This window comes from Haemorhous mexicanus, chromosome 10 (assembly GCF_027477595.1).
Source record: "Haemorhous mexicanus isolate bHaeMex1 chromosome 10, bHaeMex1.pri, whole genome shotgun sequence".
Lineage (NCBI taxonomy): Eukaryota > Metazoa > Chordata > Aves > Passeriformes > Fringillidae > Haemorhous > Haemorhous mexicanus.
Genome location: NC_082350.1, coordinates 7,537,319 through 7,553,950, shown reverse-complemented (window position 1 = coordinate 7,553,950; position 16,632 = coordinate 7,537,319). Strand labels below are relative to the sequence as shown.

Below are 16,632 nucleotides of genomic sequence, written 5' to 3'. Positions count from 1 at the left end.
ATAAGACACAAGCAGGAGCGTAATAAGCAGCACCAACTGCCATCATAATTATCATTACAAAAAACCCTAAAGCCTTACAGAATACAAGAAGCAAATTCTTGAAATTACAGCATAACTGGAGTTTAGGATCTACAATCACAGTCATAATACTGTTTGGGAAAAACAGAATAACTGTAGTTCAACTACTGCTGTTTAGATATGCAAACATTACACTTTCACACCATTGACACACTTTCCAACAGCAGCAAAAACAGATTGCAAAGGGCACAGAGGGTGGGTGGGGAAAGAGCTCTAATAGGAAGCAAAGGACCCTTCATAACAGCCTTAACCAAAAGGGAGAACAGCTACAAAACAAAGTGTCTGTAAGCTTACAGCCCATTCCAGGGACTATTTAAATCTCTCCTCATCCAAGGCTCTTATTCATGAATGTTGACATTCCAGTCCTGCCAGCACAAAGCACAGGGCTTAACTGCACACCACAGGGAGCTACCAGGAAAACAAGTCAATTAGAAAAGAGTCACGTGCAAGTACTTGGTTTCTTCAGAGATGACAACTTCGCTTAAAAAAAAAATAAACCAACAAACCAAAAATCAAAGCAACATCCACATAGCAACCACATTCTCATCATCACAACATAAGCATTTTCAGTAAAAGGTGGGGTGACCACCCAGAGAATATTTACTGAGTGTTACCTTGCAGTTTTAAATACTGGTAAGTGAATCCCATTTAGAGTTCTACCCATAGCACTCCTTTACCAGCATTTCTTTTCCTTGCCAATCCAGCACAGATTGCTTCTCGTGCTCTCCAATGTTCTCACAATTCTGTGATTTGTGCCTCAGTCAGGGAACTTCATTAACAAATCCAATCACGCATGCAAATTCCTCTATAAAGCTGCTGTGGTGCAAGTCCCTTCAAGACAGAAATCTCATTTTGGTAAAGCTGAAGCCCACACTGACTCGGCAGCAGCTTTGCTACATACAACTGTGTAAAGTTTATGGAAAACACCAGAAAACCTTTTGAACCCAGGCAATTTTGCAGTGCAATAAGAATGTTTTCCAACTGTTAAGTGAGGCAGCTCATTTAGTGAACAAACTCCCAAGAAATTGCAAGTCCTTTTCACAGTAACCTGAAAAAACAAAATTGCATTTAAACCCTGCTACCTGCAAACAATGCTTTTGTAAGTGTCAATAGTCCTATATTGAATTTTCGTAAATAACTATGGGAAAAAAGTCCTTGGCTACAACAGCATCATCTGTATAATTATGAAAATGGCACCATTTTGTCCTGGCAGAAGCCTTAATTTCTTTGCTGCGATATAAAAACTTTGGGAAAACTCATCATGTCTAGAACACAACAATAATTGCTCATGGGAAGAAGAAGGGAAGAGTGGAAGAAACAAGCAGCAACCAGGATCAATGAAAGAAGGAAACCTCAGAAAGCTGAAAAAATTTACTGCAGAAGTATGTCCTTTACAGCCTAGTCAGAGCAGCCTAACAAGCACACCATATAACAATTGCAACACCTTAAAAGATCAAACTAGGATAAACAAAAAAGAAAGTGAAAACAACTAATTTTGCAACAAAGTTCTTGCTAGTATTTCTTAACAAATCTTAAAAATAATTATGGGAAACCAGGAATACACACAGCAGCTTTCAAACACTCTTAATACTACATACATTTATGTAAGGAATCAAACTTTACTGCCAAACAAAACAGTCATGCATATGAGTAGATTCAGTAATAGAATTACTGGATTAGAAGCCATATTCTGCTACATTTAACCTTACAACCTCATTGAAACTAGTGGGGCCAATTAAAAAACAACTCACTGCTCACTGCATAAGGATGACATTGTTAATAGTGCAGCAAGAAAACAGAAATTTGACAAAAGAAAGCAAAATAAAGGGTTTGCCAAATTACAAATGGTCAAAGTATCTCAATATTGAAACTAAAGAGCACACTAGTGGGTGTATGATCTCAAATCATCACATTTTAAGCAGCAATAATTTAATTTGCAGAATTATGTCTTGATGCATCTAAAAAAACCAGCCAATATGTATTCCTAGCAAAAGTGAAACATAGTGAAGCACACACATTAAAATAAAACAGGAAAGCAACAACTCCCAAATTAGTAGACACATCTATATATTTATAGGCACACTTTTTTTTAATGAAACCCTGAGCATTTGTGCAACTACAATGGCAAATGAAGGAGAAGCAACAGGAAAATCTAGTGATAGTCTCATAAAGCTTTAAATTCATGTCTTAGCTGGAACCAACCACAAGAAGACAGAAAACAATCTACAAATATCTGAGAGATGTAAACTTAAAAGAAAGCAGGATTAAGGAATGAGAACAGAAATGAGAGAACACGCTAAGTCAAAGCAAAATTCTGGTCAAGCATCCAATTATATATGAAGTACTTTCTGAAGATCTTATTGAAAATACCACCCCGTTAAGGGCATGTAAAATTAAATTAAAAAGGGCTCTAAGAGAAATCTCACCTAAGCATCTGCAAAGATAGAGGTTACAAGATTATTTACTCAGTATTTCCAAGTTACTAGCTTCCTAGTATTCTAAATGCAACCCATCCTATTTATATATGTACCCCAAAAAGAGCTCACAGAAGTGCACACATTGAAAAGGAATTGCTAAGGTTAACTCTGGGTTTAACAATTTGGTTTGACTTTAGCAATATGGCTTCAGGACACTTTTTCCATTCATTTGCAAATGTTTCAGGTGATCCTGGATGAGACAACTATAGTGATGCACCCGAACTGGAAAGACTCAAATGTCTCCCAAATTCAATTACAGCTTTCCATTAACTGTTTACACTCAGGATGTTAACAAATGAAGATGGCTTTTCAGAATACTGAACCCAACCTACTACAAGCATGTTTTATGTACGTTCATATATTTTTCCTACCCTCTGCTATAAATTGGTTTTACGCTTTTAATAAAGTTATTTCTGACAATTGTGAACCAAAGAATTTCATATTCCACCCCAAAACTACCTTTCCCTTTTGGTTTCCCACTCATCAACCTGGCAAAGGCATATAATAGAGATACCAGTTGTGTGCTAAGATGTGCAGAATCATCACTAAACACAAAATTCATTCCCCAGCACCACCTTGTTGGAAAGGTTTCAAAGCTTTAAGCAAAAAGAAACTGGGCATGAGAACACATGGCTCTAGCCAAGCTCCACTTCATATCTCTGAGCAGTTTTGACCTGGATCACCTGGATCCATTGCAGCACATCCCACAGGCAGCTCACCTCGACCTCTAGAGGAACTTCGACCTCGAGGAGCCCCTACCACCGTTCCTCCTCCACGTCCCGTCAACCGCAGGACAGCAGCACTGTTTACAGACATCGAGAAATTTCTCTGCCAAGAAGAATGAATCATGGTCAGATTTGACTGGAAAAACCTTCACAAAGAATCCACAAACAAATAAACAATAAAAACCAAACATAACAAAAAGAAAAAACCAAACATTTACCATTCTCTTTAATTTGGCTTTATTTTCATTACAAATTCTCTACAATTAATACTAGAAAAGAAAAGGATTCCACGCACATGTGAGAAGCTGAAGCAGTCTATAAAAGGATCTTGGTCAATATTACCATTTCCAAGTTACTTAGCTGAGATTTCTATACTCTGAAGCAAGCATTTGAACAGTTACTCCTTTTTAAGGCGATGCCAGCACAGAAGCCATTAGAACATGAGCAGTGTTAAACACACATTCTGCTACAAAAAGAGATTGGCATCTGCCTGTACCTGACACCAATAATTAATAACAATTCTAAACTTCCTTAAGCAAAGCAGGAACATGTAAAGACCAAGAGAACTTGAATAAAATTATATTTACCAATGTCCTTTGCAGAAACAAGCTTTTTAATTCTCCAAGTATCCCAAGAGTAACATATTTTAGGAGAAACTAAGTGTACCTAGGGCTTCTGAAACTTAAGTGATACTCATTTTCATAAGAAAATAAACACCGGTAAAATTTAACTTTAGCTTAATATGAAACAACTGCTAAAAGAAAAAGCTATTTCAATAAAGAATGGATAAATATAACCAACTCTGACCCTATTCTCTGAGCACAAATACTTGGAAAACTGGGCCAAAGAATTTAGAAGCATGTACAGAAACATTAACAAGTAAACCTGAACTGACACACACTTTCTGAATGCAAGTTTTGAATAATTAGAATGCAAAGGACTCCAAACAGCTGTTATATCAGGCTTCTTGAAAGGAACTTGGAACCAGCAAGGTGCTTACATCAACTCATCTGAATCACTATGACTCTGAAGGTCTTCAGAGAACAATGAGACAAGTGATTATATACTATTTAAAATCTAAATCACTAACATCAAAGCCAAAAGATTTAATATGTTACAGAAACATTTCAAAAACTGCTTGATATGTGCTCCCTACAAAAGTAGATCTTCCTTCAAGAGAGAATTGGTAACTAGTTAGACTTGAGGGGAAAGAAAAAATGCAGTCATGCATGGCAAAAAAGCAAGGTCAGCCTCCAGCAAATCTGTTTTCTGAGCTAGCTCTTAAAGTTTAAAGCAACCATTTCAACTGCAAGTGAAAAGGAACCACCACCATCTGCCTCTGAACAAACCACCACCTTTCCTAGTGTTGATACTCTGCTTTTTTGTGAAGCGCTGAAACATTTCACTAAAAAACATATTTAAGTTATTTATCAGAATCATTGTCTTGCATAGGAGATTCCTCTTTTTTTTATGCCTTATTCTTCCTGTAAGAACAAAATAGTGACCTTATTTTCTTCTCTAATTAATTTTTAAATTGACTTGTCTTCCTGAACTCTGAGCAACTTCTCCCTCCCCTCTGTACAGCCTGCTGCAGTGAAGGCATAGTGGTAACAACCCACATGGTAAGTTCACAGTAAAAAGTAAAAAAGCAAAGTCAAAAAAGCAAAAATTGCCCTACTATTGATCAGGATATTCCTTCAAGGACCAATGCTGACAATGCAGACTGAAGAACAAAGCTGCCACAAAAGAGCTTTAACAGCAAATGAAAATGTCTCAGGAAACAGATGTCAGGAAAACAACCAAGGAGGACACAAAAGGATCTCCATTATATTCAGCAAGAGTTTGAGCCTCCCTTACTATGCAAGCAGGTAAGATTAAGACAACCAAATTCTCCCCTAATGCAAATAGGAAAAACAGGAGCAGTGGGAAAGGTAAAGGAACATTTGCTGCACATTCCTAGTGCTCCATGGTGGGAAGCTCTGTTAAAGCCATCTGCAGAAACCCTCTTTGCTTCAACAGACACTACCTTGGAAACACATCTTAGACAAATCTGTGATTGTAAATACATTGTATTTCATTACATTAAGTGAATCAGTTGAACTCTAGATTAGCTCAACAACTTTATCTTCAGAAAAGTAACATTTTACATAAAAAGAATCAGCAATTCCATCCAAAGCATGTCCATGTCCAGTTACAGGGAACACTGTAGCCTTAAGTATCCAATTAAATACTACAAAACAAAACACATTTAAGTTCAAATTAATATAGCTGACAGGATCAGTCATCCATTCCTAGATTATACATCTTTAATTCAGTTTGAGACAAGTTCTTCCCATAGTACACGTACAACTGCAGTGCCATCAGATGCACAACACAGCAGGAATTGTTCTGAATCTAAGGCCAAAGTAATCCTGACAGGCTCAGCTGCAACTGAACATTAACTATGCCAAAGTACCAGTGCTTTGATCAGCCTCTCCTCTAAGGACTCCCAAAGCCCTGCCTCTCAAGTTCTGAGACAAAAATTCTATCCTAAGCATTCCTAGAGGGAGTAAAAAGGTCTTTTAAACTCTCTTTTGTCAATCTTAATTGTAAGATCTTTCCAGCACTGCTGCAAGCAGTAAATCCATTAATATTCACCTCAAAATCACTTCTGAAGATGATTCTTAATGATAAACAATGCTATGTCATGGGGAATAAACACCAGAATTTCTAATTTATAAAATGCCATTCCCTTGCTATGTCAAATCAATCATGAAGACAGAAAAAAAAGCGCTTGGAAAACCAGATTGTTGACATCCTCTGGGTCCCCACAAAGCATTAAAGGAAAAGCTTTCTTAAAAAGGGAATATGGACCTCTTCTTCCAAATTATGATTTTCTGTGGATATTTTAGAGAATTGTTAAACTGCTTAAAGGCTCCTGTATGATTACAGGTGAAGAGGAGAAGGGAAAAGCAGTGACACAGTATACACCAACTCCTCAGGAGTTTTCAAAACTGGTTAAACACTGGGCACTGCAGCAGGGGATCACATCTATCCCAGAAGCTCAGCAGCTTCACTTACCATCTCATCTGTACTCTGCACACTTTTCATACCATAGCCTTCAACTCGTGTTATTCCTTGCAGAAAGGATCCTGACAAACACCAGGAGTCAGCAACCCCTTAAACTGTAAGAGGCCTGTAAGTCCTCCCTGAAGGACTCCACTATGCATCAGCAAAAGAATATACCCTAAGACATTTACACAAAGGTTCAACATTTAGATGTGCTACTGCATGTCCGGCTGACCATTTCTGGGGCTTGCTCCTGAACTTCTTCTCTTCCTACTCAAGAACTAAGCTAAGACTTCCCACAAAAGCACAGTCTCAATCTCAGTTGCCTTGAAGACTATGACATGAAGTGCTTACAGCGTATCCACATGAACTCAAATCCAACTGCTGATTAAAACCTAAACCATTAGTATCTTGTGCGAAATGACAGCATCCTACAGAGACACAAGAAATATGGACCAACTCTGAAGAGGAAGGAAGTCTGGAAGAGATAAAGAGGATATGCCAAAATACCCACGCACAAAATGGAATGAAATATTCAAGAACACAACAGCCTGGCGCAGGCAAAGGAAAAAGGGTGCTCTGATATCTTAAGAAACTAATACTAACACTACCCACCCCGCAAAAATCAAACCACTCAAGCCAGTTAAAATACTCAGCTTCCTATTACAAAAGAAACAAAAACCCAAACCACAGTATTATGAAGTAAGAAAAGTGCTAAGAAACATGACAAACCAGAGAGAAACTGCAAAATCAAAAGTTCTGACAGCCACAAATGGAAATCAGTTCAGAGTCAAAAGTCAGAGGCACTTAGCCAGAGATGGGCAGTTTTCTCCATTAGGAATCAAATTTAAAGCAAGAGACTTCAAACTACCCAGATCAGTCATCCCTGAAATGGAATTCTTATGGACCTGTTCTCACTCTCATCCATCTCTATGTGGTTATAAACCTATAGCTACATCAAAAGAGGAGATAAAAAGAAACTGCTTATATACAGAGCAGTTAACAGTACCGCATCTTCTTAATAAATGTTAACAGTCGAAAAACTTCAGCATTTCTCTAAAGAACACAAAACAGAGGCTACAGAATTTAGCAACTTTTTTGACTCTCTGGTTACCAAAGAGAACGTGGTAAAAACTGTAGAAAATGTCACTGATCTGAAAATGATGCATATTTAAAAAATAGTAACACTTTCCAGATGGTGATCCTGGATTTAAAAACCTGCCTACCTTCAACAGAACACTGGATAAAAACAATTTTTTTCCAATTTAAGACAATAATTGAGCATGGATAGAATTTAAACTTTATGCTGACACAATATGCTTTCATAATTTCTTTCTCTGTGTCCTAGGTTAAAATGAAAAGGTGCAACCAAAGGTATGGATTCAATTACAATCTTCATAAGCTGTTAAAATAGGTGAGGCAGTGTTCTTTATCTCCTCTGTGATTCATCCCTGGTAACTCCCTCCAGGGGACTATCTGCACTAAAGGGCTGTCAAGGTCTCTCATAACCCCCACTCCCCATAACTCACAGAATTACATCAGCCCATGGTGAGATGCCCCACCCAGGGGGAGGAACCAAACATTCCTACCTTTATATAATCTGAGGCTTGGAACACCAGGAGAGAACTACCACTAGATTCCCAGAGGACAAGAGCTCAATAACCACCACTGGACCTCCAGAGAAGGACCAGATCTTTCCACAGGATCACTGCTTTGACAAAACCACATCCACACAGGACCACTCCAACAGGACTGCAGCCACCATTTAATGAGACTGCTGCCACCACCCTGACCAACAGGGTGTCAGGTTGTATTCTGACTCTGTCAGTTTAAGTCAGAGTTTCTGTACTATTGCCTTTATTTTAATTTTCCTATTAAACTGTACTTCTGACTTGTCATCTGCTGGTTTGCTTTCAAGCTAGTACACTCTGAGACATCCTAATTTCAAATTTCACCGTTTTTCTTAATGGACGCATACTCTTTATTATGTCTTCACACTAATAACAATCTAAAGATTAAAAAAAAAAGTACACACCTGTTCTTCTTCTGTAAAAGGTACAAGTGCCAGTGGTGGCAGGGGCTCCTCTTGTAAAATAGGCAAAAATTCCTTATCCAGAAGGTCTGAAGGTATCTGTAAGAAAGAAAAAGAGCATTCTACTCCATGCAAGTATTTCTACTTCAGGGATGATGCCACACACTGATTCACAATTTTTATTCTTCCAACTCTGTCTCCATCTACCCAGTACTTCCAGTAACTCTTACTGGGGGTGAATATAACTCTGCTGCAAATTTACAACCCTCAGAAAAAAGTTCTTACAAACAAGGCATCCAAAGCATCACCAAACGACAAGGCCACAGACATCAGAACTCAAACTTACACACCACTGCAGCTGAAATCTGAATCAAGTGACATTTCATCTATTGCTTTTAACTTCAACATATTTTTATAGCCAGATTTTTAATTAACAAAACCGCCACCTACAGCACACAGGTTGTATTTGATTTGAAATAAGCAACTCAAATTTATAACCAACCAGAAGAGTTAAAAAAAAAAAAAAAAAGAAAAAGCCAAGTACAATGAAACTATATGTATAGATTAACTAGAGAACACTGATGATATAAACCAAAATAAATTTTATCATTAATTTTGAATTAGAAGCTCCATTAATAGTTGTGACCTTGAGAACGTGGACAAGAATCTCCAATCACATACAGCCAAGTGAGCTCTAATTATGCCAATGGACAACTGCTTCAAAAATATTTAGTTAATAACAGTAAAGACATTTTTTCATTTAGATATATGCTAGCAGAAGTCCTCCTGCTTCCAGTCAGTCTCTCTTTTAGAAGAGAGATGCAACAGCTTAAAAACATTGCTGATATCCACTAGCTGACTTGAACCACTGTCAAGAGTCCTTTCAGTCTTCATAACTAGAATCACTCAACACCCTACAAACATGTGGATAGCAAAAGAAAGACATACTCTAATCATAATGCCCTTCTAGCAAACACATAAGAAGAAAATATTATTTTGGATGATTCATAACAATCAGAGAACTTCCTGTAACTTCCTATTTGAGGGTTGTTCTGAATCAGCCCCAAGAGCAGAGGTCTCAGCATCATCTGACATAACAAACACAAACTGCAAAAAACAGTGACTTCTGACTGGCTGACCTATTCAAGCATAACATCAAAATTTAAATCACAGTTTCCTGAAGTAGAACAGGACAACTCTGCATGTTAAAGCATGGCTTTAAGCTATATCACACTTAACAGACTTAGAAAAATCTTTTACAAACAATGCTGTTAAATCCATTATTTAAACAACGGAGGGCTCCCAGTATTGTACAGGAATGTCAGCACAGCCAAGACAGGATGGGAACTTGAAGCTGTGTGTGCACATCTCCATTCCAAGCTCAAAGCATAATCTTGACATCATTCCTTGCAGTCCCTCCCTCCCTCAAGGGTAAGCTCTCATGGGCATTCAGACCTCCAAGTCTGCTGCAACAATAAACCAACTACTGCCACCAGCTAAAGAAAAATGCAACATTTACAACTGCAAGAGGTTTTAATCATTTGCCTGAAAGATCTCTGAAATTTTGTATCATCTTTTGCATCACTGAGAACCTTTGTTCGAAGTGAAACCAGAAGGAAGTTCTCGATTTTCTATACTGCTCTTATGCATTACATGTCATTGTTTCTGTGCTCTGACTCCCAGAGAAGGGAGCTACATGAGGACTGCTGTCATTGGGCCAGTCACCTGCTAAAGTGAACTGACTTAAGATGGGATAGAGACCTCTTGCTTTTTTCAGATTATCTGCTCATATGATTTACTGCCTGACTTTGTAGCTGAATCAAATAACTATTATGCACTACATTAAATAAAATCCTACTGAGGCAAGCAAATCTGCACAGCTGCAAGTCGACTTTAACCCTCAGTCATCTGTGGCAGAGACTGAATATGGCAATCAGGTTTTTTTGTTCTCTGGGGTATAGGAAGTTACCCCTAAAATGGAAGAAAAACAAAAAAAAAAACCACACACACAAAAATACAAACAAACAAAAGCCCCAAAAACATACTGAATCTGGTAAAAGTACAATCAAACAAGAGCACACATAAAAACCCCCACAATCAGCCCTCTTCAGTCTGGGATTGCAAGGAATATGTGATTTCTTTGTCCATAATCACAAAATACAAACAACCATTCCTAATCACAAGGCTGTCATTTGGAATACACACACAAGGCCCCTTCCTCTTCCTGCTCACCTTATTATCCTTTAGAAAAAGTGCCAACATTTCTTCTCTCCCGTAGCGATAGTCTGCTAGTTTGTACTTCGGCAAAGCCGGAGACAGAGGAGGGGATGTCACACTCCCGCCACTAGACAAAGCTCGCAGCCTAAAAGGAAGCAGAAATGCAATGAAAACTGCACTGAGAATATCTTCACCTGTGCTACCATCCCTCTGCACATTTACAGATTTAACACAAACAAAATAAATACAATACTGAAAGTAAAGACATTAACAGTTTAACTTCAAAACCCTCAGTGCTTCAATAGAAGAGTGGAAGAACCTCCCTTGTTTCACCCACAGCCAGCCGAGCAAGAAATAAAAGAATTCCCATGAGCACATCCAGGAATTCAACTTACCCCAGGAAAACTCTTATGCTGACTATACAGCAAGCCAGCTATACCCCCACAAAGCCTTGCCCAAGCTATTCACATGGGCTGCACACAAATCAGTGGGACACCTTAATGATAACAGCTTCCTTTTGCCAAGAAAAATTCTTATCATGCTAGAAAGTGCAGCAAATATTAAGCTAAGGAAAGAGTTTATTCAGATGTTTCATCAAGTTTAACAGAACAGCACAGTAAATTTTATAAAGTTTCTTTTTGTGTCTCTGGAATCCTTCCATACCACAAATCCCTTTTACACAAGTTAAAATTATTGGCTTTTATTTTTTGAGAGCGCATGTAACATCTAACTTAGGATATCAATAAAAGAAAAAAAACAAAATTAAAAAAAAAGATATGTACAAAATTCAGTGACACTCTACTTCAGAGACACTTAAAGCAGCAATCTAATAAATCTGATTTATGATAACAGATAAATATGCTATTACATTTGTTCTCTTCCCACACAGGTAAGTTACTTGACTTCTTGCAGGTAGCATCTTACTGTTATACATTATGACCACTCTGCAGGTGAATTAGTCTCATTCTACACAGACACTTCCCCAGTGACCCAAACACCTGGTAGTTTTAAGTTTGAGGAATGTTTTACAAAAGAGTATGTGTGTAAAGAAACAAAACCCTGCTGGATTTTCTTACATTCTCTTTGGTGAGCAACTTAGACAAATAGAACAGTAAAAGCTCTTCTCAGCAATCAAAAAATCCTTGGAAAGGAAGTAGCTCTAAATTAAAACAGTGATTCAGAGACTACCTTTCACCTAATTATTGAAACATGCTTCGATTTGTTTAATAGTCCTTTAAACAGAAAAGAATCATTTGCAAGTCAAAAGCTGATCTTACTTTTTTAGTTTGGTGCCACCCCGTGGCAGTTCCTCTACATACCACTTCCAAACAAGTTGTGCCTGCAGAATAATTATTTAAAGGATTTGATGGCTCAGTGCAACGTTCAACACCAATCAGAACAAACGTGAGTCTCACAGAACCCAGAGTCTCACTGTTAAGTGATACAGCAGCATGTGACAGTCATGACTGTACCACAACCCAAAAGAAAAATTATAAATCTTACGTTTCTTTATTCCTGTAAAAATACACTAATTCACTGAAGTATAATATATGTTTCCATACATAATCTAATCTGGTATTTAAACTACCTGGAGACTCACTATGACAGCCCCCTCACTGTGACACAGCAATTAAGTTACTGATGAAATATATGCTTTTTTTAGAATTGTCTTCCCCCTTCTCTTTTTTTAATATAACTTTGGCTTCCATCCATCAAGAATGTAATCATGTCTGTCTCTTACACTGAAGAGCACTCCAGCACAAGATATCTGCCTGGTGGGTATATTTATAGATATTGATAAATTCATTCTTTAACCTTCTTTCATTCTAACAAAATAGACTGAGCTCTCATTGTTTCACAGGCTGCAAATCATGTCTTACTTCCTCACTGAATCCTCTTCAATTTCTGTATATTGTGTATAGAAATGTGTCAGCAAAAGTGAACGTATTCAAGTAACAGTTCTATCACATGCTATGCAGCAACTGTATTTCCTATAACCACTCTGCATTCCCATTCACACACTTGGACATCAAACACTCTTCAGAAACCACACCATTCACAATCCTTGTTTGTAACTCAAGTCACCAACACTTTAACAAGAAATTGGAACAAATACTGAATAATCACACATGTGCAACTGCTCCTTCACAAAAGCCAGGACAATGCATGTCAGACAAGCTGTAAAACTAACAGCTGACAAAATTATTTGACAGCATGGATTCCCTTGGACAAAACAGTTCTCTTTTCCTGACACTTTTCAATACAAATGTGCAGGACACTGACACAAAACTCACATTTTTCCCATATTCCATACAGGGATTAGGTTTTTTTAAAACTGGGAAAAGAAAAAGCTTGCTTAGCTATAGATTTAAGTACAGTGAGGAGAGTTTAAGAACTTCCTTATTAACATGCATCACACAGAAAGACTGAACAAGCACATCTTCAATTATTCTGTGCATACCTCTGAGATCATAAACATTATTCCTCCTTCAAATGCTTGGCAGCAAGGTAAATATTATGCATTAACATAACAAAAAACCCAACTCAATTCATACACAATGCCAATTCACAAAATGAAGACTAATTTTATAACATTGCTTTAGATCACAGGCCAGGGACTGAGGTGAAAGAGGACAAAACAAAGATTTTATATCCCATTCAGTCCTATAATCAATTCTGCTCCAAAGGAAAAAAAAGCCCTTTGAAACAAGTTCTGGAGTCTGACAAAATAGACAAAACTTACCATTCAGGCCCAAAGTTAAGTGTCTGAGTTTCTGCTGCCATTTTTTTCCTGTTCTATTCCTCTTTTTTAAAAAGTGTGAACCTGAAAAATAAAAATATTTATTATGAAAACAGCTGGATTAACACAGTGCTTCACAGATTAATTCAAATACAAAAGCACACCTGGTCATGCAAAGAAGTGAAAAAATTGACTACACAATTTTTTTTTAAGGAATCCATTTCAGCTTTCCAATACAGACTGATTTAGTAATATAGGAGCAACTGCATCAAGATTTCTTCCCTAAATCCCTCTTTTAACAGCTCAAACAGGACACTGGATTAGGGTGTCTGAGGAAACAATTTGTACAAACACAGAGAACTTGATGCATAATCCTCTTCTCCAAGAACAGTAATGCTTAATTAACAGAATTGCCGCTTCCTGACAATTACAAGAGGATAAAAAACCCACTAGAATTACAGCAAGACAGATTTGCCAGCTGAGTGGCAGAGTATTCAAGAATTTTCCACTGCTCATTCTTGAAAAATAAGCCTTCTAAAGATTGAGTACATCCAATGCTACCAAATACTCCAAAATTCTGCAGGCAAATGACAGTATTTCTTTCCTTCTTGGTTTTATCAAGCAAAAGAAATTCATAACTTCAGACTTCAGCAGATTTCATTGCTATTAGCCAAGGTAACTCCTGCAGACACTAGGAAGGCTCAAGTCAAGTTCCTACATATTCAGAGTGTATGGATAAGAGCAGATGAAGCCATACAGGACTAAGATAAGGTAACTTTTCCCTAACAGAACCAAGTCCAGCCCAGGCAGTTCTGGAGAAGTGCCCTTTCATGCAGTAAGTACAGCTCCTCTTTCCTTCCAGCAGCTGCCAAATCCAAATCTGCAGAGGAAGATAGTTTGGTTCTTTAAAAACCAACCACACTCTAGGTAAAGCCCAAGAAAAACAAGAATTTGAAGCATCATCTTCAGACACAGGCTGATTAGACTTCAAGAACCCATAATGTAAGGGAGGGAACTCTGCTGTATCAGAACTACATCCCTTAGCAGATCCAGGGACTAAATAAGGAACTTCATGAGTTTGTCTATACTTTGCAAGAAAAGGTGATGAAAAAGAAAAACAAAATCCAGGGAGATAGAGGTGGAAAGGGCATTGCCGAAAAAAAGCAAAACAAAACTAAACAAAGGAAGGGGTTTTTTCTTACATTTATTCTACAGAAGGAATAATATTACAGAAAATAAATCAAGATTCTCAAAGTGAGAAAATGACAAAACATGCTAAAACAAAATATGCTAAAATTGCTTGAGCAGATTTTACCCAAATACTTCGGGCATAAGATTACAAATGCTTATAAACTCCCTGCAGTCTAAACCCACCAACTAACACTTGGATTTTGTATTTTGGCAACATATCTTCTTTGTCCCATACACAAAGTAATTTATATAAAAATCTTAATGGTTTTATTTTCACAATAATTCTAGACAATTAAATGGAATTACCCCTACTATCTGCACCAAAAGCTAATACAAAAAACCCAGATATTCTCACAGGCCTAGTCTGAGATGATTTTGGTCTGAACTGATTTCCCTCCTTGAAGCAGCTGACAGCTCATGAGAACATTCAAGTTATATCCATTCACCATCCTGCATATCAAAATATAAGGTGAGGTACCCAAAGACAACATGCAGCAGCCACAAGAGAAAATACTGTGGGGCAATTCAAGTAAACCATCATGCACACTTGGGCAGAAACAGGCCCCTAACACAATTCCTAGTAGCCTTAATTGGATGGCTGTCCCTCCACTTCCTGCAATGCCTGTAAATCCTTCTGCTGGGGCTGGCAAGGGGTGGGAGTTTTCAGATCAATCCATGTGCATCACCAGGGAACCTGGGATCTTTAACTCCTAACATCAAAGTCTAGTATCAGCAATACCAAAAAGGCTGGCACTCAGGCTTAAACAACAAAAACACAGCTGAAAAGCATCAGATACAAGGACAAACACTAAAACCCAGCTGGGATCAAGCTGTTCACTGGTTCTGGACCCACCTGACCCCCACTCTTCAGCCTCTGTGTTATCTTCCCAAAAAATTGAGGATGCTGTGTCATGTTTCTCTCCTAGACTTCTAAGCAGTTTAGCACCTACAAGAATGCTAGTCTCATCCCAGTGAGCTGCTGAATGGCTTTCCCTATCCCTCATTTTGGCCACCACACTTTGTTTTGTGAACTCTTCCTCTTCTGTATTGCACTCAGGTAAATTACTCCATCCCTAAAAGTTCTGACTATATTAATTTTGAACTGAAAACAAGACAACTGTAAGTGACTGAAATTGTACTGAATATATCCCCTCCAAAAGAGAATAAAAAGACATGCATGTGATCTAAACAGATATGACAGGTGAACTGAATAGACAACATCACCCAGAAATAAAACACACATGAAAAAGAAATTACAGACAAGGCTGAGAGAAGAATGTTGGACAAGAGACACCCTGGAAATGGGCAATGATTTGGGAGGGGGAGGGCAAAGAACAGGGAAAAGTCTCAGGAAAGCTAAGACAGCAAGTGCACCACAGGAAAACACTAAAGCCACATCAGAGCAGATGAAACAAAGGAAGCAGAAACCCTGTGCTGCTTCTGCTGGCTCTCAAAGCAGCAGCCAAAAGGGGAGAGCAAGGAAACCAACCTGAGAGGAGCCTCTGACAGTGAGTGCACACCACACCTGGCTCATGTGCAGGAGAAGCTGCACGAACTGGAAAGGCAAGTTGGAGTGGACAAGGCAGCACTCGCATCAGAGGAGGCGAAAGTCAGGGTGGAGCAAGAAAAAGGATGAGGAATTCAGAGACAGGAAGAATGATCAGGTCACAAACTTTACGTCTTTTGCTTAGCCAAAATGGTTAACTTATCACATCTTTATTATCTAGATCATTTTTGGGGTCTTAAAATTCAGTATTAACAACAGAAATGTTGATTTTGGTCTTTATTAAAATGCTGCTTCCTTATTAATCAAGGATGGCAAATTACAAAAATAACATATACCTAATATTTCCTCTTTGATATAATTTGATGAGGGAAAAGCCCCTTTCTGACCAGCTAGTTTTGTGAGTTGAGGTTTTCTACAAATCAAAGGTTATTCACTGAGGAATCTCCACAGTACAGATTTTATATGGGGAGAGAGCACACGGGCAGCCCAAGCTGAAGCAAGAAACTGAGGCAGTATTTTGATAATGGCAAGTTAACACCACTGCATGGCCAAGGCAGCTACCTGGTGCTTCCCACCACTCCTCCAAACTGAAACATTTTTCCAAAGTTTTCTTCAAA

At 38.1% G+C, this 16,632-nt stretch overlaps 1 protein-coding gene across 13 annotated transcripts in view; it reads right to left on the bottom strand.

Moving 5' to 3' along the window:
• GIGYF2 (GRB10 interacting GYF protein 2) overlaps positions 1 to 16,632 on the bottom strand; it is a 75,495-nt gene that overhangs the window by 50,012 nt on the left and 8,851 nt on the right. For all 13 annotated transcript variants that reach the window (XM_059855186.1, XM_059855188.1, XM_059855187.1 and 10 more), the window contains 4 exons: positions 13,321 to 13,401; positions 10,593 to 10,722; positions 8,364 to 8,459; positions 3,275 to 3,383 (listed from right to left, as the gene is read on the bottom strand). In XM_059855186.1, the coding sequence (XP_059711169.1) occupies positions 3,275 to 3,383; positions 8,364 to 8,459; positions 10,593 to 10,722; positions 13,321 to 13,361 (376 nt within the window). In that variant the 5' untranslated portion in view covers positions 13,362 to 13,401. The remainder of the gene's footprint in view (positions 1 to 3,274; positions 3,384 to 8,363; positions 8,460 to 10,592; positions 10,723 to 13,320; positions 13,402 to 16,632) is intronic.